General features: G+C 45.6%; 2 protein-coding genes and 1 long non-coding RNA gene across 4 annotated transcripts in view; 1 reads left to right on the top strand and 2 right to left on the bottom strand.

Annotated features, from left to right (window-relative positions):
• LOC104149619 (PDZ and LIM domain protein 5) overlaps positions 1–9,657 on the bottom strand; it is a 141,944-nt gene extending 132,287 nt beyond the window's left edge. Inside the window, exons 1-2 of the mRNA XM_068941578.1 lie at positions 9,530–9,657; positions 8,458–8,569 (exon numbers count right to left, since the gene is read on the bottom strand). Coding sequence (XP_068797679.1) covers positions 8,458–8,569; positions 9,530–9,630 — 213 coding nt within the window. The 5' untranslated portion in view covers positions 9,631–9,657. The remainder of the gene's footprint in view (positions 1–8,457; positions 8,570–9,529) is intronic.
• Positions 9,658–9,842: 185 nt separating this feature from the next.
• On the top strand, positions 9,843–19,142 carry LOC138067139 (uncharacterized). The gene is made up of 4 exons (XR_011140834.1): positions 9,843–14,207; positions 15,639–16,964; positions 18,654–18,719; positions 18,977–19,142. It is a non-coding gene; the product is annotated as an uncharacterized lncRNA (long non-coding RNA).
• Positions 19,143–19,201: 59 nt separating this feature from the next.
• The window catches only part of LOC104149452 (melanopsin), a 57,894-nt gene continuing 53,463 nt past the window's right edge, over positions 19,202–23,632 (bottom strand). For both annotated transcript variants that reach the window (XM_068941580.1, XM_009683065.2), the window contains one exon: positions 19,202–22,631. In XM_068941580.1, coding sequence (XP_068797681.1) covers positions 22,245–22,631 — 387 coding nt within the window. In that variant the 3' untranslated portion in view covers positions 19,202–22,244. The remainder of the gene's footprint in view (positions 22,632–23,632) is intronic.

The raw sequence follows: 23,632 nt of genomic DNA, 5'->3' as shown, positions 1-23,632 counted from the left end.
CCAACGCCTTAATACTTACGTATATAACCTCTCTCTCAGCCCTGCTCATTACCACCGTTATGTTGTCGTTGTTATTATTATTATTTTTTTTTTTTTAAAGACGCTAACGGTCATTGGGTCCGTATCTACGTTTTTTCAAACAAAAGCATGGCTCGGGCCCAGCGGCTTTTTACAAAACAGTTTGCTGCTCCTTCCCCCTCCACCTCCTGTTTGCCTTCCCCTTCCACCCGTGAAATTTAAGTCCAGAACCAGTTATCCCCGTTCGGCCGACAGGAAGGGCAGAGGTAAAAACCGATAGACTGAAGAAAATAACACGTCGCGTACGCAACAGATATGCATCATAAAACGCTTCCTACAAATAAGCCAAAATATGTGCTAAGAGCAGTCTGCTCGAGCTATCATTTCAAAATAGCTGCTTTCAGGGGAGGAAAAAAAAAAAAAAGATGAGAGCAGCTGGTTGCAAAAAGAGAAAACAGAGCACATTTTCCATGTCTCGCAGAAACGTCTCCAACCAGCTCTAATTATGGGGGGGGGGGGGGAACCAACATGAGAAATGACTTTTTTCCTTCTCACACAAATCAGAACTTGACTGCCGAGAACAATACGCCCTGTCCCGCAGCCTTAACCTCGCAGCCTCGGGGCTCCCCGCTCCAACGCCAAACAAACAGCTCTTAAGCGAACCACGTCCTTATCTGTTCAGCAAGAAAGGAAGAGGTAAAGGATGAGTGGCGGCAGGAAGTTCGCATTTCATTCCAGCGACGAATTTAGCCTGCCGTCTCATTCCCGTCACCGGAGACATAAGGGCTCAGGAGGAGCGCCAAGACGAGGAGGCACGTACAGCAGGAAGGAGGAGAGAAATTCTCTTTTTGCAAAAAAGGCCCGTTTCCACTGTTGTGCAGTCATTAGGGTCGCCAGACAAGGATGTGGAGTTGGGGTTTTTTTGGAGTCACTCTAGCCAGGCTTTTACACCACTTCCCCCAGCGGGCCTTGCCGATCTCTTTGTGACTTCTTGGGTAACCCATCTGCAACGACTGGCACGTCCTGGCTAACGCGATGAGTTATCTCCTAGGAAAACGGCTGTATCAGGAACATCTTGATCCCTGCGCAAGCATGCCTTGGCCTCGAGGGCTACGGCAGGTCTCCTCCAGCCGGGGACAGCTCCCACCGCTGGGACCGCTTACTTGGGCTGAAGCAGCCTTGGGCCAGGCGGGCACGCAGAGCTGAGATCACACAAAATTGCAGGCACCTCTCGCAGGCAGGGATTTCAACCTGTCCTTCAAGATGGTGCTGATAAAGTCGGGCTGAAAAAGAGAAAACGCAGGGAACAAAGGTGAGCTCAACAGCTACATACGATTACTGCGAGCCCAGAGGTATGCAGGGCACCCAAGAAGCTTTTGATACAAAGGAGAAAGAGATGGGTGTGAATGAAAAATAGTACAAGATTTAACATGCTTGCTAAAAACAGGTGCTGCAGGACTGGCTTCATAGCTCTCCTAGATAGGAGAGTGGATTTGCGAGACTACGGAAACGAAGCAGATTTTATCTCTCTGCACTTAAGGACAGCATCAGATACGCTACTACATAGGAAGCTATTAATTAAACTGCAGGAAGTGGGGATCGCTGCAGAAAAAAAGAAGAAAATTGCTAGTCAGGAAACTTCAGAGAAACGGACGACTCTTTGTAACAGCATTAAAAAGAGAAGTACCAGGCTGCAGGAACTTAGGAGAAGATTTTGAAACTGAAAGTACTGCATAACCCATTGACACTGTTAATGCAGCAAATGTGCTTATCACTTTCTTCTTGGGTTTTTTTTTTTTTTTGGATGATAAATAATTAGGGGGGTATTCTCAGCCGAGAGGAAGACTGCAATAAGTTACGACTGGGAATTAGAAGCCTTGCAGCGATCAGAAGACTGAAGTTTGGAAGAAACCTCAGAGTAGCTGGGACAAGGGAGCTGTGTTAATTTTAAGATGGCGTTTGAGCTGTTTATGAAGATACGAGCAGAAGAGAAAAGCGGTGAACAAGTCTTTGTAACACAGCGCGGCTTACTGTAGGAGAAATTGAGTTTGGAGAAAACACAGGGGGAGATCTCTACCTGCTTGAGCACGGTTAGATCCTCCTCCCCCAATCCCGAAAAAGAAGGCTGAACTGAAGTATAGATGCTGTAACAGCTTGAGTTTCAACCCGCACCTTTAGCAACCTCTTACTCTGAGCAACCTCTTGGTGCCCAGGTGCGGCCGGCGCGCCGTGATTCGGTCCCTCCTGCCTTAGGGAGACCTTTGCTCTCTGCTGAACGTTTCGGTTTATCCGCCGAGACCAACAAAGAGTCGGTGCCTACTGCCAGCCGCGACGCGGATTCGTTCTCCCGGGAGCAAAACGGGGATCGCCTCTTTTCACACAGCCTTGCAGCTTCCCTGCTGAAGGCTGCAACGACTCGGCTCTGAATAGCGATTGTTAACAGCAAGACAAAAAGTCTGGTAAATACTGTGTAAGGTGCTTTGATAGCATTCAAACTGTAAGCTTCAGTAAAACCAGAACCTATTGTTTCTGTTATCAGGAATAATACACGCTTACCCTTTATATGCATTTATCCGTTTTGGAGGACAGCTATTTTCAGAAAGGAACAGCCACAAACAATTTTACGTTTGCATTTTGTCTTAAAATTTCATAATATTGAGCATAACCCTTGAAACATTTAAATGCTGGGAATAACTTCCTGGTTTACGACTTTTCCCTCTTCCCCACACCTTTGGGAAGCATCAATTTCTCTAGCTAAGGGCAAGATAAATGATGTATCATTCCAGCAGCGACCTTTCTTCATATTAAGTTTTATTCCATCAGCTAGAAACCTAGCTTGACCCTGGCTAAATAAAAAGAAGGAACTAACACAAGCAGGAATTTTAATAAAGTAACATTGCATCAGGTGCACAAACTTTCTGGAACAGCTAAAGTTTGCAAACAGAGTCATGGATTCTGGCAAAGCCCTGGCATGCTTTGATGGGGTCACTGAAGGTGTAAAGTGACCACAAGACATTGTATTTGATTATCTCTTAGATTTATGGAGGATTTGCTTGCTTGGAAAGAATTTTTAGAATGACTGGCATACGCAATTTGTGCAAGCTAATGTTGTCGGGATTTTATATGCAATTCTATTTATATTCGGGCTGGAGGTAGTTTTGACTCTTGATCTAAGACCGTGCGTAGGCAGGGGGTGGGATTCTCCATTTGCTGCTTTGCACGTTCATTTGGACGCATCCACACGGGGAACGCAAAACGATACCACATTCAGAAGGGCAGCGTTTTACACCCACTTCACGCTGCCAGAGACACAGTCAGCAGCCACTGGGGCAATAATGGCATCACTCTACTGAGAAACGGCATCGGCTTGCAAGGAACCAAACAAGATTTATTAGCAGCCCTTCTGCAATGGGTGCAGAAGGCTCTGTACCTTCATGCTATTAATAGCCTGTCTATCCAAGTCAGGAAAGGGGTTTAATGGAAAGATAGCTGAAAGATCTTTGCGCCTAAAAAAAAAATACCAAAAAAAACCCACACACCCAACCATCTCCTAGGCTCTGTCCGCAGTATTTTTCTGTTTGCTTGCCATCGTCTTTCAGCTCCACACAAAGGCACGCTTAGGTCACGTCCCCATGCCACATGCCCGTAAGCTCCCTGAGGCTTATGCTAAAAGCAAGGAAAAAGTATTCCTTTTAAGGTTCGAAGGGGACTGGGTGGGTGGCAACCAGCGTGGAATAACCCTGCTGTGACCTGTTGCTCCGTGGACTGAACTTCCCAGGGTCCTTCCTGAGGCCTTGCCTCGAGCCCCAGGCTCTCCCACAGTGGGCAAGAGGACAGGGGGAGGGAAGAAAAAGAATGAAACAAAAGTCTTCCTTTTCCCCTTCCCTTTTCCCACAGCTCTTCCTTATAGGTGGGTCTCAAGCAGCTTTAAGGGTAGCTAACTGCTTTCTTCCCACGTGCAGCGGAGTAAAGCTACAAGTAAAGAAACAGCAGTAGTATATCTCAGCAGGAACAGGGGAGGGATGGAGGTGAGCTGAGCACAAATGACTTTTTACTCCAAAAGCCGGGACTGTTTACTGGGAAAAAGGCCAGAAGGGAGGTAGACCATGGCACAGGGCTTTTGACCTCTTTTTTTTTTTTTTTTCTTTTAAATGCCAAAGGAAGCTATTTCATCATGGTGGAAGCAACATGGAAGGGGGAAGAGAGAGAGAGAGAGAGAGAGAGAGAGAGAGAGAGAGAGAGAGAGAGAGAGAGAGAAGATGGCAAAGCAGATGAGAGTTAGAGAAACAGAGTCCCGCAGGAGCGTGCTGACAGTGGTGAAGGACAAGAGATCACCAGGATTGCTGGTCAATTTGCTGGATTCATTCCACCATCTCTCAGCCTCCAGCCAGGACACCAGGGTGAGAGGCAACAGTCAGCACTGCAGGTAGAGTGTCGAAGCACTAGAAATAAAAAAGGAGAGTTTATGGCAGCTAAATTTAGAGGGGAAAGAGTGGCGGAGAAAAGGCTGAGCTAATGTCTATGTAGACAATGCATTTTGGGTGGGGGGGGGTATCTTGCTCTCTCTCTGTCTTTTTTTTTTTTTAAAGACAGATTTGTGAGGCACACTGATAATAATTTCTTTGAGAGCTGAACCAGAGACAGAAATACAGGCAAAGGATTACAGAAACGGCCAGCTCTACAGCAAAGGACAAAATGGAAACGCCAAAGTGTGATTTTTTCCAGTCCCTCCTTCTCCAGAAACATTGACCTTCTCCTAAAGTTATGTTAGCGTTTCGTTGCAGTCATCTTGAAAACTACATTCTCCACTTTACCTTCTCCTTTTATGACTTAAAGTAGTAACAGGGTATTAAAGAGACTGGAGCGGGTATTCTGGGCTGTACGTATGGCCTTCTCCAAAAAGCCAGAAGAGCTCGGGTTCTGGGAAGATCTATTGATAGATGTTTCCAAGTCGCACCTGAGGATGGCACAAGCTGCTGAGAATTGCCAGCTGGTCATTCACGTTCGGGAAGAGAAGCAGACTACGGAGAAATTCTGTTTCTTTGTCAGGTGTAGTGAAAACCCGCTGTTTAAAAACCTTTCTAGTTGAGAAACGGCTCCAGACACCAGGTTCCGACTGCAGAGAGATACACAGGATCACGTCAAGTAACGCCGATCGATGTAGACATCCTTTTGCTAGCAGGGTCAACCCAAAAGCTGCTTCTATGCTTAACCATAACAAAAAGCTGTCTCGGAAAGCTATTTTATCATTTGCAACTCTCTAAGCTTTATTTTGCCAGTTTCTATTTACAGCCTTTCGGCGTCCTCTCCCACGGACGCTGCCATCTCCTTTACTGACAGCTAATTCCTTGTGCACGGCAATTTCCTGAATCACTCTTCACTTTTTCCTGGTTTAAACATGTTCTTCCTGTCTAATCCAGGACTTGGGCCAGTCAGTTAAGGGGAACTGACCTAGGCGGTACATTTACTTACTAGACTCCGTTAAGACCTGGTTTAATTTGGTTTAGTTTTATAAACGCTATCACTTGAGCCACGTTCCTTATATAGGCAGAGTCTGAGGTACAGCCGACTCGGTGGTGGGGGGCAGAAGGGATTTCCTCTAGCCCAGAGTCCATCATGCGCTCCTAAGAAATGTGATGTTATACAGCTTTTCGAAGCAAAGTTATGACTAGCCTGCATGGGTGCCAAGATTTGGAAATCTCTAGTGCCACTGCAGCTGACACCTGCACAAATTTAATTAAGGATTAACAGTTTATGGTGGGTTTAATCCCTAAACACACACAGAAGAAACTTGGTCATTCCTAAGAGCTCAGAGAGTGGCTACCCAAAAAAAAAAAATCATAACTACCTAGCAGGTACTGAAAAAAACCTTCTTTTACTATGCACATCTAGGGAAAGCAGTAGAAAGTAGATTTTTTTTGGGGGGGGGGGAGAAGGGGGGCGGGCTATGTCTACCTCCGGCTGCCACCTCCATCCTTGTACTCTTAGCACCAGGGATGACCAGGAGGCAAAGGAGAAAGAAAAAGGATCCTCTCACTTAGAATGAAAAAAAAAAAATCACCCCCTTCTTGTGGTTAAAAAAATCCTTTTTCTTCCCTGAGCTTTGGAGGACTCAGCAGGGGACAGTGAAGTCAGAGCAGCGGCAAAAGATTTCTCTTGCCTGAGGAGTTTGAACTTCTTTGAAAGTTGCTGGGGCAGTTTCAGTCCTCTGTAGGGGAATTTGTCTCTGTTCTCTTCTTTAAAAAACTCAGATCTTCTTGCAACTTCCCTGCCCTCTTTGGAGACAGAAAGTTCGTCTCAGACCTTGGGGCGGAGTGGTGCAGGTGCACTGCTGGTCACATCCAAACACTCAAAAATAGCCTTCCTGCACCACAAGGCAATTCCCATTTCGTTTTAGGGACACAGTACTGCTGGGGGGAGATGCCGGTGCAGAAGGGAGAAAGAATAACAGAAAACAAAAAGAAAGGCTCAAGAAGAGTTGATGGATAACTAGTAAAACAAATAAAGGGAAAACTCCATTTCACTTGGTATTTTAATAATGTTTTCATTTTCTACAAAAGTAGGCTTTTAAAAATAGCCTTCTACGCTCTTAAAAAACAAACCTAATCCCGACACGGTTTTTACTGGCCAACCTGAACTCTTGGCTAGACTTGTCTGGGACAGGGATTTCGGAAAAATCTTCCTGGCTTTCTTATAAAAACGTACAAAGACCATGGTCAAGTACTCTATCAGCAGCGTTACTATGTGTTACAAAATGCAGATGTTACTGCTGGAAGGAAAAAAAAAAAAAACAAACCACCCCACCAGACACCTCACTGATGACACCTAGTGTTTTCCAAATCGCAGTGAAGTGCTCACAAAGCATTGCACAGCCGTCTGCACCACGCAGGGCTACGCTGTGCCCAAGGTACCCGCGGAAAGGGGGGGACGGGGCTTTCCCGATCTGCGCTCAACGCAGCTTCTCAGCTGCAAAGCCCTGTGATTTTACAGGCTCCAGCAGAGATGCCAGTGGACCTTGTGTCGCACCTGGTTGACACCTAAGGACTCCCTTTTCCACAGCTACGTAAATGAAGTTGCGCAGGGGAAGGCTTCCCTGCTGTGAAGGCGGCGGGAAGGAGGCGCACCCCCACGGGATCTGCATCTGCCGACACGACACGGCGCACCAAACCCGCTGGTTACGGCTTTGCCACCTTCCCAGCAGAACCGAAGCCCGTGAAGATGCTGAGCCCCGAGAAGGAGGGCTGGCGCCATGTCAGCCCTCACGGGGAAGTCAGATGGGCAAGAAGCTCCTTTCAGGCCCTTAAATAACACCTTCACACAGAGGTCAAAAAATCCTTGGCTAGCGCAGCTGGTAAATATCGCAAACCACCTGAAACCCAGTTCTCCCAGAAGATGTCTGAGCAAGAACATTTACTTATGTAAAGAGCAAACCACAGCATTAGATACAGCATTTCATACAACTTTGAAGCTGACTTCTTTTGCTAGTAACATCTGATGATTAAAGACCACTGGAGGCGCAAGAAATGGTTTCTGCTAAAGGTCAGTAGAAGAAATGAAATTCTGACTGTGGTTATGTAACGAGAATAAGAATAGTAACTTCCATTTTTATTAGTTTGGAGAAGCAGCTAAGATGAATTTAACCGTTGTCACTTGTAGCAAGGAGTGTACAACTGCGTTTTTGTGGCAGAGCCAGGAAGGCAGCTATAAAACTGCGTGGTATAAAACAGGGAGTCAGACTCTTCAGATGAAATAAAAAGCTCAATATCAATATGCAAAGGCCTTTTATGATACGGAGGGGAAAAAAAAAAGGCCGCTAAGAACACAAATAAATCAGATGCAAGCCCGCCATACAGGAGTCCTCTTGATCCCTTGTCAAGGGGCAAGTGGAAGGTTTTGCTCTTTATGAGAAGTCGTACATTTTTGTTTCCATCCTCCCCCCTTTGGGCAGGTGGAAACCCAGCCAAAGTAAGGGAGAGGATCACAGAAGAATGAAAGAGCCTGTGCGCTTTCTCAAATCTCCTAATCCTCAGACACCAGCCCAAACAAACGGGACCAGTCACATGCATTTAAAAAAGCCAGTGCCCAGACAGTGCTCTCTGCGGAGGCAGAGACAGCGGATGAAGGTTTTCCAACTGATTTAAGGCGTAGGTTGGCTAGGAAAAGCAGCGCTGCAAAAGATACCCAGTGGCTTTCTATTTACAGTGTCTCCCTGCTTCCCAGGTCAAATGGACTAAACCAAATCAGTTTTAATGCTGCCACCTCCAACAGGCTGGCTTCTCCCAGGTTTACACATCAACAGGAATTAACCACCCGAAAGTCAAGCAGTGGCTTTACTTGCACCTCAGCAACCCTACCCTATTGACTTGTTTTTATTAATGGATACCGACAAAATAACCCAACTTCAAAGTTCAGCGTTACTTTGGTAGCTTTACCCCTTACCTTGGATGTAGGCGCTGCTCCTGCGCAGCCTGGGGTCCTTCTCTGCTGAGAAACTGTCCTGGGGACCCCACTGCCAAAGTACAGAGGGGGCAGACTGCTCATCCCTTTCTTGCTGGGGAGAAGACAGAAATAATACTTTAGGGACAGTTTTAGTGAATGCATTTTTCCCCTCTCCCCTTTTTAAAACAATTTTTTTCCCCCTCCCCAAACCATCCTGTGCACTTGAAGCACCCATCGTTCCTTTACCTTAGCCCTACTCTGCTGGCTGCGCGTTTTGTGCCCGGCGCTGCTTGCTTGGCAGCAGCAATCATGACTAGCTCCATCGAGGTACATGGAACTAAGCCAGGTGAAGAAAGAGAAAAATCAGCCTAATTTTTTCCCCCTATTAATCTGCCCCATGTGTTCTCCATTTTCTTTTCCATTAGGCAAATAGCCATTTTGCAGCTGTTTTTCAGTGCTGAGGGTGCAACACTGTATAATACATTGCAAAGACATAACCAGGTGACTTATTTCAGCTGCTTGTATTGTGCGAGGCCATCAGCACTTTAAGGCTGCCTTTCAGTTTTCTCTCGATCAGACTCCAAGGGGACTGAGATTTCACGGACCAGGACTAAAGCTGGTCTTTTTTTTTTCTTCTTCTGCTTTTACTTTCATTCCATCTTTATACAAAGACATGGCAGAAAAAACTTTATTTTGAAGGGATTTTTCAGCTTTGTTTATTTTTCCATCAAAGCAGAGAAGGTTAGATTTCCTATTGCATTCTTTCCTCTCTCTCTCTCACCCCTTTTGCTCTGCTACAGGGCAGAGTCCAAGGATTCTTTTTCATCGCTTTGCTTTGTTATGCCACAGTTTTCCAAAATTTGGCTATGTTTTTGAAAGCGTTGAAAAATAGCAAAAAGGAAAATCAACAGAGGGAGAACTGCCAAACCTTAGATACAGTTTCCCCTATTACCTTCTGTGACAAAACAGGGAAACCAAGGAAAAAAATGCTGTTAAGATGTGAATCCTTCTTTTAGGAGCACTTCACGAGAGCTGAGAGACAGCTCTCTACTCAGCCCTGGTGAGGCCTCACCTGGAGTACTGTGTCCAGGTCTGGGCTCCCCAGTACAAGACATGGAGCTCCTGCAGCAAGTTCAGCAAAGGGCCACGAAGAGGATGAAGGGACTGGAGCATCTCTCTTATGAAGAAAGGCTGAGAGAGCTGGGACTCTTCAGCCTGGAGAAGAGAAGGCTCAGGGGGGATCTGATCAACGTGTACAAGTATCTGAAGGGAGGGTGTCGAGAGGATGGGGTCACACTTCTCAGTGGTGCCCAGCGACAGGCTGAGAGGCAACAGGCACAAGCTGAATTCACCACAGGCAGTTCCCTCTGAACATGAGGAAAAACTTCTTCACTGTGAGGGTGACAGAGCCCTGGAGCAGGCTGCCCAGAGAGGTGGTGGAGTCTCCTTCGCTGGAGATATTCAAAACCCGTCTGGACACAATCCTGGGCAACGTGCTCTAGGTGACCTTGCTTGATTGAGCAGGGAGGTCAGACTAGATGATTTCCAGAGGTCCCTTCCAACCTAAACCACTCTGTCATTTTGTAACAAACAATCCATTTAAAGCAGAGCTTGAATGTTTTTGAGAAATCTCTGCTCTGCTTTCTCACAGGAAGCCGTGCTCCCACTCTGACCTCCAGGTCCTCTGTCTCACAGCATTGGGTAACAGGCAGGATGCTGAGGCACTCTCACAGCACTGTTTCCATTTTCACCAGCTAAATAAGGAAAAGACAGGGGCTCCACTAATCCTCGAGGAAACATTGCTTCTCTTGGGGTAATACACTTGAATAATAGTTTCTATCAAAAAAGACTCCCCCAGGAGGAACACAGCGATTCGATGTCAGCTATTTTTCACTTGCATTCACCTTACGTGTAGCATGCGCAGCAATTATTGGTTCTCCAGCGAGTCAGAGCATGTGAGACCGAGAAGGCAATGACAAGCGCCGCTGTTAAAAAGTCTGTTTTTACAAGATGGATTGCCCTTCAATTAGCACATGGCTTTTCCCTTGACAAACTGCCTTGTACCTCTTTGAACGCAATTAACGAAGAGCTGCAGTCTCTACCAGAAAAGAAAGACTCTGAAGGTGATTAATGGAAAAATGAGTAACTATTATTAATAGTTGCGTTTTCTACACCCACCGCTTTAACAGCGGCTCCTGCTGCTATCTCATCCATTATCATCGAGCAGTGTGGTAGGTGGCCACCAATCCTGGCCAGACTGGTATTTTGTTACTGCATCTGTTATCTCGATAACAGGTTAACTAGACATATTTAATACAAGAGAGTAAGGATACTCTCCTGTTTTCCCTCCTTCACCTGCTCTTTGCCTCCTCCTTGTTCCTGCCGGCATGCTTGCCGTTTTTCACTTGGTAAGACTACAACCACGTATCGATAGCAGCAATAATACCGTAAGTACCAAGCCAGCGTTAGCAAAGCACATCCACTCCTGCAAAGCAAAGCATGAAAACTAGGGAATATCTTAATTAAAAGCTTAACCTGCCTGTACATCTCATAAGTACTGGCCTGTTATTAGCTTACTTTATGCGTGATTGCTCTTATAAGCTCTACAAGCCGCCTTCCAAAGCCACAGCAGAAGAGAGATCTCTTTGCCTGCTTATAGGATTTCACCACTTTGATGGTAATTTTCTCCCCAGCTGCCCTAGGCAAGCACTTGGTCAGAAGTCAGCTCTGTACCTCTTACGGCTTGCAGCAAAAGGTCTCATCAGCAGAGATTTTGTTGAACAAAGTCAGCTCAGCTGCCAGCAGCAGCTCCAGCAATTAGAGGGATTTTAGTTTCACCTGGCAGCAAGCATTTGGGCCAACGCTAAGTACTCTAGCATGCTGATGTAGCTAGTTAGTGTCCAGGTGAAATAAAGCACCAAAGGCTATAGGACAGAGTGGAAAACACTCCTTAAAACATGTTCTGGACCTACTAGTGGTGGCTTATAACTGCCTAAATTTGAAAACCACTATACCTCTTGGGTATCTCCTATACTAAATGAGGCAGCTGAGAAACCCTACGGGTGCCTCTTGCACAACATGAAAAGAGCTCAGCTGCTGATCCACGCTGACAGTTTTCCCTAGGAAAATAGCACCATCACCCCACAGCGCCGTTTGTGCTGGGCATCGAGGTGCTGTACACGTCCGGAGGGAAGGGGAGCGTGGGAAAAAGTGCAAACCAGAGCACCTGTATTTTGTGCATGCGCTAATACGTGCCATATGTTTCTGTATATTTGAAGGATTGCTCCCTTGCCGCATCTTACCTTGCTCATACTGAAAAATTTAATTGGCTTTTTGCTGGATTGTTCCTGGTAGGAAATAAAGAGATAGACAGACAGATTATTAAATAAATAAATAAATAAATAAATAAATGCCTCAGTCAAGGCCCTCTCTTCAAACCCTTCCTCTGCAGGAGGGTCCATCCCAGCCCCAGTTTATAAGGGGGAGGAGGCCCGGGGGCATTGGCTGCCTGATGCTAACTGGGGACACTTGCCACGTGGCAGAGCCGCAGCAGGAGCATGCTTGGAAAAAAAAGCTCCAGAGCTGCAACCAACTGTGAGAGATATGGGGGAGCCTGATATTCCAGTTTTAGTGAAGCAACTCTCCTCTGGGTTGGCATTTTCATTGTGCCTGCTTTTATTCTGCACTGAGCTCTTCCCCTTGTACGGACTGATCTGTTCTGTGCCGCTTCTCCAAGTTTCAGCTCTTAACTAGTTACGTTTGCTCCTTCAGTCACATCACGGCCTACAGATTTCGTGCTTTGAACTGCCAAAACCTCCGCCTTCCCCCAGAAACAGGGTGCCTCCAAACTCAAAAGTTGTACCATAGCTTTCAGTGCCGTTGCATATTCGTCTTAAAAACAAGATTTCAGGAGGCAGCGATCCCTGCTGCTTTTCCTCGGGAGCCCGCTTTGCCAGAGGCCCTCTCGTTAGGTCACTCAGGTTCAATTTCACTTTCCCTTGGATTTAAACATTGCTGCAGATACCTAATACTTTCACTCCGGTATATAAAAATAGAGGGACCTTTCGTCTACTTTCCCTCCCCCCGTCCCCGCCAATCTATTGCGGTTCATGTGCAGTACAACAGATACCTTTGCCGCCAGCATTTCTGGTTTCTCACCAAACTACCACGACCCAGCGGCTTGCAGTCGGACAGCTGGAGTTTAGCCCTCCGCTGTCACCCTGGTGAGAAGCGTTTCCATTCCCTCGGTTTCATATATAAAAAAAAATACATTTCATAAGAACAAAAGGCTCTACTTTTCAAAGGGTATCACTGCTTCACATTATATTAACATATGTGGCCCTTCCCTGGATAACGCCAGTAAAGTGCCTTGCAACTTCCTTTGCCCTTTAGCTATAAAAACCAGTCTGCTTCTAGTGCTCTCCTCCCTGGCTGCTCTTGGAACCCCAAAAACCGCATTTTTACTGGGGAAAACTACATCAAGTAGATATAGAGACATCCACAAGGAATTACACAGAGAGAGAGGGGCTCAGCGGGATGCAGTCAGGGTTTCAGGCGTGACACCACATCCATAAAGGACTTCCAGGGTCATTCTTGACATGGGGGGAAACCGCCCAAATAACAAACCCAGCAACAACAAATCCTGGGCCTGCAGCATTAAAGCAGCCAGGACATACCAGACAAAGCAGCTGAAATTAGTCACTGAAAGGGTTTTTTTTTGTTTGTTTGTTTTTTTAAAGTTTACCTTCCTTGTAAGATACCGACCCTGGAGAGCAGGAGATTTGAGTGCAGTCTCTCCACCCGCTAAGCGTACGCTGGAAAGGGGAAGGGGGCGATAGGAAATCCGGCTGCCCCGAATGCAGTTCAGTGGCAATAAGGACAGTCATGACGGTCTATTTAAAAGCAAGCCACCCTCTCCAGCACTTAATGACTCTCTCTTTCTCACGCCAGCCTTTGGCTTGCTGGGTTACGACGAATCTGGCAGTATTAATATAGCCACCGCAGAAGCACCTGGCTGTGAGCACTGATCAGGGAAGAAGAGCACGCGGAGAAGAAACGCTCATTAAATAGACTATTACTTCATGCAGCCAATTCCAGGAAAACATCTCTTGTTTTGATTACTGGCATTACGAGCGGGAACGGCTAGCCTAGCACTTGAGATAAGGAAGAGGCCAGATAGACTTATACAGCAAATCTTAGTCTGACTTGTTATGCAATTATCAGCTCCCCATCACCAGGAGATCTGGATGTCTCAAGCAGCTAAAAATAGAGCAGCCTCACTCATGCTTTCTTTTCCAGCCTGTGGGAGAAACGACTTGAGTCATTTGCTTATGTTTGGGTGAGCAGCATTAGCGAAGGGGAGAGAAAAAAAGAAAGATCCCACACGTACAAGCGATAGCGCTCTCCCCCCGAGCTGCGAGAGTCGCCGCGATGGAGAAAACGTTTTCACCCGGATTTGACTTTGGCCTGAAGGGCCTGGCGGCTGCCACAGGAGAGCGGGCACAGCGCGGGGTGGCTCCCCCGAGCGAGAGCCCTGGAAAGGCCGTTGCAGTGTTCATTGCGGGTTACGGCCCTGAGGCACGCCAGGTCAAGGAGAGCAGATGAACGCTGAGCCAAGAGCTGCTACTTCAACGCTGAGCCAAGAGCTGCTACTTCAGCTGCGCGTCCCAGAGCGAGTCCCGCGCAGGCATTTCTGCAGCTACCACAGCAGCGTGTTTGAACCCATCACTTACATCTCCTACACTACACAGGTAAAAACATTAAGTGGCAAAATTTAGATCCCAGTTGAGATACCACTCATATCACGTTATTTAGATCCCGATATCTCTCCTGGTGCGCGGGCTGTTTGGATCTCATGTTTTTTGCTTTGTGTTTTTAGTGGAATAGCCACAGCTGAAGCCCAGGTATTTCGGTGGCTTTGCGCGCATGCGGTAGGTAGGGAGGGCGACCAGGCTGGTGTCGAGGCTTGGACCAAGGAGAGCCAGGATGGAAAGCTCTGCTCTTTGACTTTGCACTTGCTGTACAACAGGGGGGAAAAATCCCCCCAGGCAGGAGCAAAGCAACTTTGCAATTCAGCCGGGGGATGCAGTAGCTGTACCGTGCTGCTGGTTTAAGGGGATGACGCTGCTGGGGACACGTGGATAGAGCGGGACCCTCTCAGCTTGGAAAAGCAGAGGTATGACGGAAGCCTATAAACTCGGCAATAGGGCACAGTAGGTACAGGCTAGGGAAAGACTATTCGCTCTCTGTCCCAGCGTAGGAACTGGAGGGCAGCGAACGAAGTTACGAGGCGCTGCCTCAAAAGAAGCCAAAGGAGGCACTGGTTCATGCGAACCATCACTAAACTGCGTTCCCCTGGGGGATGTTGTGCTAGTCAGGCTTTCACACGAGTCCCAGGAGTGTTTCTACAAACCCACAGAAGAAAAAGCAGTCTCTGAAAGCTTATTAAATAAAAACAGTTTCCGGCTTAGGATCGTTGAAGACAGGGAGGGCAGAGTAGGAAAGCGTCAGTACGGTGAAGATGTGTAGCCCTCGACACTTGTTACCGGCCACTATTGGAGACAGGATATTAAGTTAAAGAGACTCTTGGTCTGAGTCTGCGTGATTGTTCTCTCATTTTTACGTGAAACAATCTTGTTTCTGTCTCTTCAGGCGGGAGGGCGAAACTTGAAAGAAGGTCCCCAAAGACCTGTTAAAAAAAAAAAAAAAAGAAAAAGAAAAAAACATATAAAAAATAATTCATTGTGGTAGAACACTGCTTTTTAGCCACTTTCATGATTATTTTAGGGTCTGGCTTTTTTGAATGTTTATAACTACCCATCCTGAGCTGAGCTGTGCCTGCTGGAGGCTGGGATGAAGGCGGTGGGGACCTGAGCTTTAGGAGCATACCTGCCACATGGGGACTTCTTTACCACCTGCCCTTCTCATTGCCAAGTCCAGCAATTCCCATCTACAAAACACTTTTCTCCTTCTTTTTGATTCAGTTATTAAAACTGCTAATTTCGCTGTAGCCTGTGATATGAGAGCTTTCGGGACTTTAATAAAGATGATATTCCCACAGCGTGCAGCAGCTTTTTTTCTGAAAGAGAGGCACGTGAAAAAGCAAGGTTCAAACGGGCACGCGCTGTGGGATGCAAAAGCACCTTCCAAATTTTCCCATTTGAGCCCTCTTCTTACACTAGGTTGGAAATACCACTGCAGTCAAAACGGAAGCAAGGCCCTGGGAGTTTCTCCGCTGGAAATCTTAGTTGCTAATTCTAGCTGGAGAGGAACAACTTCACTCAAAAGAAAACGTCTCAGTGCATCAGCAACACCCGAGCGTGGCGTGACAACCGCACCGCGAGCGACTGTCTGCCAGACACCTTCAGCAGCGCTCAGAAGCTGTTCCAGGAAAAATCATCGTGCAGGGAAAATAAATCCAGACCAGCACAAAAACAAAGGCTTTCTGAGGAAACGGCCCATGCCAGCAGGGACACGTGCCAATGAACCCTCAAAAAAACCCAAACCAAAACAAAACCCAAAAAACCAACCAGCCACTCCCAAGGTACTGAAACCACAGCAACTCACAGAGTATTTCTCTTCCCTCGCCCGTTTGCTCTGGCCTAACAGGGGTTTTGGTTCTTCTTGCTGGACTCCTCGATTCTGCACAACGAGGACCGAAGCTACCCTGCAATTGCAAGTGTCACGTGGGGCCAGGAGGAGGAGGCCAACCCCGCTCAGGTCTCAGCCCAGACACTGGTGCGCGAGGCTTGCAGGCGGAGGATCACCCAGTCATCTTTCTCCTCAACAAAAGCGGAAGCTGTTACTTGCTTGATAGTTGTTTCTTCTCAGAAAATTCACTGCGTCTCCCTGATTGACTAGTAAAACTTCGGCCTCTTTTTGTTTAATTTTATTTTTATTTTTTATAGTCACCCACTCACAGAGACTCAAACCCACCAAAATCTATTTAAAACTTTCAGCAAGCTATTGATCTCAAAACTTTGTTACTACCAGGAACTTGTTGCTCTGTGTGTGTATGTGTGGGGTGTTTTTTCAAATTTACATTGTTTTTATTATTCGACCAAACCACCCGCTACCCGAGTCTGCCGACTGCTGCCCCTCACCAGTGTAATCACCTGGTTGCTGCAGGCAGCCAGACATCACCTCTCACGCGGGGCTCAAGCTCAGGACAGAGAAACAGTTGTTCCTTTTGCGCCCCCACTATTCAGGCGTCCCGGGTTCATAAAACCACCTAGAACCCCCTCTAATTTTCAGAATACGTTAACTCACAGACGGTTTATGCTAACTTATTCCTGGGCCAAAATTGATGCTTGAACAGCTCTTTTTCCTCCCCAGATGTGTTTCAAGATAGCAGTCCCGTCCCCCTCTGTCATCTTCTGCTGGGTTTAGCAAGACAAACCAAGTTCACTCTTACAAGGAAAACTTCTGATCCCCCTTTCCTCTGCCTGCTCGGGCTTGAATTCTTTCATCTCTACTATGAACGAGGAGAAAGGTGCACAGTAATCCAGGTGAGATGTCGCAGTGTCACCTATAACGAACAATAATCCAACTGATTAATACACCCACTTGTTTCTCTCCATCATTTCCAACTGACGAGCTGCCGGTGTTTACAACTTCCCCGTGTCGAGGTGACCCTGAGTGAGCAGCTCTAACTCACCTGAGTGAGCAGCTTTAGCACATTTGGGTCGTTGTCACTAGACTTGGCTGTCCAGGCTCCACTTCTTTTTTTTTTTTTCCTTTCTTTTTTAATTACACAAAGATGGAGTTGGCCACTTTGCCTGCAGTTCTGGTTGCTCAACAATTTCCATTATAAGCTCCTGTTTTCATTTGTTTTAGATTTACCAAACTCAAAACCGTTCAGTCTCACATTTTCCACACTTCTAGTCTGCTTTGGGCTGGCTTTTTTCCCTGTTTCAGGAAATGGGATCATTTGTTTCCAAGAACAAACCAATGGAAAATTAGTTGTTAAATAGGTCCATCTGTTTCTTTGAGGAGTTTTACCACCTGCCTGCAGTGGGAAGGAACCTGAAATTTGGCAAGGAGAAACTCTAGGGAAGCATCTTCCTGCTGTCCCCAGAAAAATCTACCCATGCTTAGCTCAGTATACATTTCTGACAATTCTCATTTTTGCATCTGCTAGCTAGCACACATCCCCGAATACTCCAAAGGGGGTCACGCATGCTCTCAGGCGTGGAGGAGAAAGGGCTGGGACGTGTCACTCTCAGGAGGATGCACCACCAGTAACAGTAGCAGCTACAGCCCTTCTCTTCTCACGTTGCTGGTCATGTCTGTGGGTCGTTCAGCCCAGCCAAAGGTGCTGAGGACGGACAGGCACCTTCTGAAGCTTTGCTTTAAGCAGAAGAACACATCTGACTTTTAAAATGAAAATATTAACACTGGTACACAACCACACAGAGTAAAAACGTTTCAGATCCACGTATTGCACGTGACTCGTCCCCTCAAAGAAATTTGCTCTCAGAACATTTTTCCGTGACTTATCGGCACCGGTTTCTGTCGCAGGAGATGCAACCCCATGCTGGCACTGGGTAGAATTAGTAACATACCCGTGCTATAACATAGGATAGGGACAACAGAAGCATCCCAGCACCAAACTCTCGATTTATATTCTCATTCACCCGACCAGGGCAGCCCGAACATGAGTATACAGACCCAGGCTAGGAACAAAGTGCAAAACAGGAAATAATCACCAGCTCTTTTTGGAAATGACCCAGGAGTGCCCCCGTTGTCCCCCCTCAGGTGTTTGTTTACCTGTTACATGCACTTGCTGAACTGAAGAGCCGTGGTCAACTTTGACTTTTTTTCCTATTAAAAAAAGAAAAAGTCTATATTGAAAATATTGCACCAAAGCACGCCTAAGCCTCCAACTCCCTGCTAGTTTGCCTGCGCTTCCTGTACTCGCAAAAGAACAATATGAAAAATAGATTGGCTCATCTGCATCAGGAATTAGTAGAGAATAGGTGCATAAAAAAGGCAAAAAAAAAAAAAAAGTAAATAAATCAAAAAAGAGGGTATTCGCCCTCTTGTGTGTTTTTCACTTTTATGCACCACATGTAACCTTGGAACATAATCTTTTTTGAGACAGCAGCATGGAAGTCTTCTCTGGTTCAGCAGTATCTCCCAAAAGGAGGGAAATGCATGTGTCCTTGGGAATTGAAGGCATTTTTTGATCTTTCCAGACAGGAAGAAAGTGTTACAGCTTCTGCTTCGTGCCAGCCCAAGGCAGTAAATACATCAAGATTCAAGTAAGCATTTTTTTCCTCTTATCTGAAACCCTTATTTAACCATAGGTTTAATTATAAAAATTTAAATTCTTTGTCCACTGTAAAATAAGCAGCTTACACTCGCGATCTAAACTTTCAGTCAGGAAAGCTGGACTATATCCTATAATTGTTTTATACAAAGATTTAGCAGAAACAAAAAATTGCTGGTTAATTATCCTTCAGATTTAGGAGAAAGATCAAAGACTGCCGTCACAGTTCTAACATACAGACTTGGCCAGTTTTTTTCAGATTTGTTTGCCTGATTCCTGACGTCCCAGTTGTGGTTGTCTTATTTCAAAGATGCGGAGCAACTTCAGGTTTTTCCCAAGTCAGTGAGCTCTAATTTTAGATGCCAACGCGGTAGGCTCCGCGCTCAGTTATGCAAGTGCCTGGCTGCGTGTGGGTAGTGCAAATAACTCAGAAGGAGCTGCTCGTGTAAGTAGAGCTATACATACGCCTTTCCTTGTCACTGGGTCACAGAATCACAGAGTGGTTGAGGTTGGAAGGGACCTCTGGAGATCATCTAGTCCGACCCCCCTGCTCAAGCAGGGTCCTCTAGCGCACATTTCCCAGGATCGCGTCCAGGCGGGTTTTGAATATCTCCAGCGAAGGAGACTCCACAACCTCTCTGGGCAACCTGGTCCAGTGCTCTGTCACCCTCCCAGGAAAGAAGTTTTTCCTCATGTTCAGGATGGGTCAGGACACTGGTGCCAAAAACTTTCACCTAACTTTCAGCTCCCCTTTCTGGCTTCAGAAATTAATCATCAAAGAAGAAAAACAAACAATGGGTAGTTTAATTTTATTCCTAAGGAATTTTTATTCCATTTGAGTGAATCAATACATGTCTTTGTGAAACGGGAGGCAGCAGTTAATGTTGTACATTTTTATGTGGCATCTAGTCTAACGTGGCAACGGAGAAGTGCACAAAATTCTTCCGTATTGTAGTAGGTTGTTTAAGACAGTTACCTGTGATCAATATTTCTGCAAAATTACACAGTGATGGTAATAAATCTGGTATTTCATAACACTTTTTTTTTTGTTTTGGCTCTCATTTGGCATTCTAGCCTACATCTTTTGAAGCAAACAGTAAACAGTTTCATGCTGGCTTTAGAAAAAATAGTACTAATAGTAAATGACACTAGCAGTATAAAAATTTTAAGCAGTTCTTTGCACATATCTCAAGCCCACTAGTTTTCTGAGACACATTGATAGCACCAGCATGTGTGCAGGAGATGACTGTGAAGCCACCTTGTAGGCTAAAAAGCAGAAGGGAAAACTCTGTCTGGATACAGAGGAATTTCTTCACTGTTTCTTTAGGTCTCGCCTCTTCATCCTGATGGAAACTACAGCAATATCCTGCCTACAGTCATAGCGGTACAAGTCTGTGGACGACTCGGTGCAAAGTCGGCTCCAGGGTACGTTTTTATATCTTGGAACGCTGAACACAGTTGTTATTGTTATTCAGAGGAATTACAACAGCAAAAGTCGGGTACAGGGATTGGAAGGCTTATAAGAACGCTTGCTTCCCAACATTTGGCTAGGGAAGAAAGGAGGTCCAGTACCTCGGGGTATTAAATACAAGCAGAAGCAAGCTCACTGACTGCACAGCTGATGTAGAAAAACCCCAAAACCAGAGTGGGCAGATTCAGCAGAAATCAGATTGGGCAGAACAGCAGATTTAGCCCAGGATTAATCTTCCTCTTTTTTCAGTGAATTCTGTATTTAATTAGCATTTGATAACCCATTTATGGCCACAACCATGCAGTGGAGGAAAGCCTGGCACGTTGGAGTCCCAGGCAACGCCCAGGTAGAGTTAGTATTGCAATAGGCAGCCTGATGCTTAAGAATACGGCTTGACAACCTTTTCCGGCAGTCACCGCTGTAACTCCCCAGAGCTTCGTTTGCCCAAGCACAGCACCACCTACACCAGAAGCAAGTATCTCACCTTGCGGAGATTAGTCCTACTGAGATCACGTAGAGCAGCAGGGTTGGAGAGTTTGGGCGCCTTCCAGCCCCTCCTGCTTTGCTTTGGTTTTAGTTTGTCCTTTGGTCATGTTTTAACCCCATCTCTTGTCTATACAGTTGCAAACATTGTTTATATTATCTTTTTTGTTATTTAAAAAAAAAAAGCTTCTATGGTTTCCATCAGGAGAACAGAAACTGAAATTACTTCTCCAGACGAGCCAATGTGTACACAAAACTTTGAAGTGCTCTCGGTGCTCTCTGTGCAATGCAATCTACGATACAGTAACAGGAATCAAATGAAAATATGAACATAAACTCACAAGTCCAGGTGCTTGATGTGTGAATGCTACTTGACTCACTGGACCAAATATTTGCACTATTACATCCAGAGAAACTTCTGGTTTCTACTAAGATATATTGATATTACTCGGAGAAGAATATAGCTCAATTTGCTGTCTACATTTGAAGGTCAGAGTTTGAGAGGGAGGGTGTGGAAGATATGCTTTAACAAGAGAAAATGAGGAAAGAAAGAAAGAATACAGTCAGGAATAAAATGCTCGGAGGGTCTTGTGAACCTGAGGCATAAGTGAAGCAAAGCACAAACAAACAAGCACAATCGCCAACCACAAACAATAATCCGGTCGCTAACACCACAGTACCATGGAGCTTTCTCTCCAAAAAGGTGTTTTACAGTGGCCTGTAGGAGAAGACATCCACCTGGGGGTACTTCAGAAGAGGAGAGGAGAAGAATCTCCTTTGAAGAAGCAAGTGATATACAGCAGGCAAGGCTTGACTTTTACCAATAAATTGTCAAGCCAGCTGTGAAAGGGTTCACCCTTTTAGTCAGAGATTCGTTAGGACCCATACATGTTCAACCAGCTCCGTAAATCTGAAGGTGCTCTAAGTGCTTCCACAGCTAATATTATATGTTCCATCAGATAGCACCTTGCATTTTGACATTCAGGTGACTGTACTAACGCTGAGGTAAAATCCAAACTTCTATCACTAAACTGTATAAGTAAGCAGTTGCACGATCAGCCGTCTATTTCAGTTTAGCAAGCTACTTATTTAAAAAAAAAATCTGAAAAGAATGTGATCAAAAGGTAGTTCTGATTTTCTTGCCATCTGCATTACTGTTGGGGCTGGCAGAAGCTGTGGTCCTGCCTATTCCCGGTGCTTCCGATCACTGTCCAGAAGAAAGCTGCCAAAACAGGCATGCCCTTTCTTACAGAGAGCAGAAACATTCGGCAGCTGCTCGCGTTCTCTTTCACGTATTTTTCCTTCTGCTGGCATCGACATGCGCGGCTACAGACGCCAGGGTGCTGCCCCATCTCCCACTGCTCGTTTCCTGCAGTGCAAGCAGGAAGCCTCCTTCCGTGCCTGGACCCATCTGGACTAAGATAAATCTGAAGGCTGCCTAGTGACTGCCATATAAACATACAACAAGTCCGATGATCTAACCTACAAGGCTGCAGTTTTTTGGTATAATTAAGTGGAGAAGACGCCAAGAAAATAATTACTGGAAAGTTTTCTTTCAATATATTACGATAGAAATTTCTCAATAGCTTCGAGGAACTCTGTGGAGGAGCTCAGCCCTTCTAAGTCCAGCAGATTGCTCTTTTTGTCATTGAAGGGGAATAATTCAGTCTCTTCCTCTTCATTTTCAAGTTCCTCTTGGAACAGGTTAGTCTCTGAAGTAGGAATGATAATGATGCGAGGGACCGTATTGCTAATGATAGAGTCCAGGCCTCCATTAATTTGAGTTTCCGTGTGTGAAGTACCCGTGTCTCCTCCTTTGTTGATACTGCTGCTGTTCAAACCAACAGGCAGAGAAGCTGCTTTTAGGGAGCTGGCCACAAGCGTTTCAGGGGGGCTGTGTAGGACTGATCGCCCGAGCGCCTTCTCCAAACAGCTGGAGGAGAGCGAAACCTGGAGCAGAGACATAAGCTTTAGCATGCTCATACGGCATTTGGCTACAGAAACTAGTAGTTGAAATATTCAGTACCACTAGTCGCTATTTAAGTCACTAGTTAGATTTTCTAATGACTTGAAGCACTGACTAGAAGGAAGGAAAATGAGCGCATGTTAATATCTGCAGCTTTGAAAGCAGAACGTTAAATGAAGGGGGAAAAAAACCCTGAAATAAAAACCCTAAACTTGTTCAATTATCAACAGAGATAAAAAAAAAAAAAAGCTTATTGCTCTATCTGACTCATTCTATGTTTTAAAAAACATTTTTCCATTTGTAATACATCTCAATAAACTGGACGATTGAACTGTTTTTCTCTCTGAATGAAAAGATCTCAGATAAAACTCTAGCACACTGCATACTTTATTTTCTTAAAGTTTCACCGTCTTTACAACTTTAGTAAGGCTCTCTGTCACGGTATCTTGATTTCCATCCCGGTACTGTCTCAGGCAAGTCAGTGGCTTTGTATTCAGACGTTGGACAGTACTTCCACCAACGAAACAGGGAAATACAGTTGACCACGATTTTGCTTTGCCCACCGTTTTCCATCTACCTATTTTGAAAGCACCTTAATGCCAATTTTAGTTTGCCTCTAGACTGAAAAAGATGTAAATGCCATCAGAAGCCTCTAAAAAGCAGCAATGCCTAGCTGCAGACTTGGAAGGCAGTCCAGTGTAAAGAGACTAATGTTTCTGAATCATCATAAACATACTGTTGGAAGGTCATGTAAGCATGTAATAAATGAAAAAGAAAGATACTTATAAAAACACTGTTTGAAAAACCTTATTAGATCTCTCTTTTCTAGAACATAACTTGAACTAAGAACATGTGATTTTCAGACGTGGTCCTGACAGCTACTCCCCTGTGACCTTTTCATGTGCCGTAACTCCTCCTCAGAGTGTGCAAAACAAGCATTATCTACATCCGTAAGAAAGCTTTCAAAGTTTTAGCTAATATTTAA

This window comes from Struthio camelus, chromosome 4, assembly GCF_040807025.1.
Source record: "Struthio camelus isolate bStrCam1 chromosome 4, bStrCam1.hap1, whole genome shotgun sequence".
Taxonomy (NCBI): Eukaryota; Metazoa; Chordata; class Aves; order Struthioniformes; family Struthionidae; genus Struthio; species Struthio camelus.
Note: the sequence above shows the minus strand (reverse complement) of the source record. Positions and strands in the feature narration are given on the sequence as shown.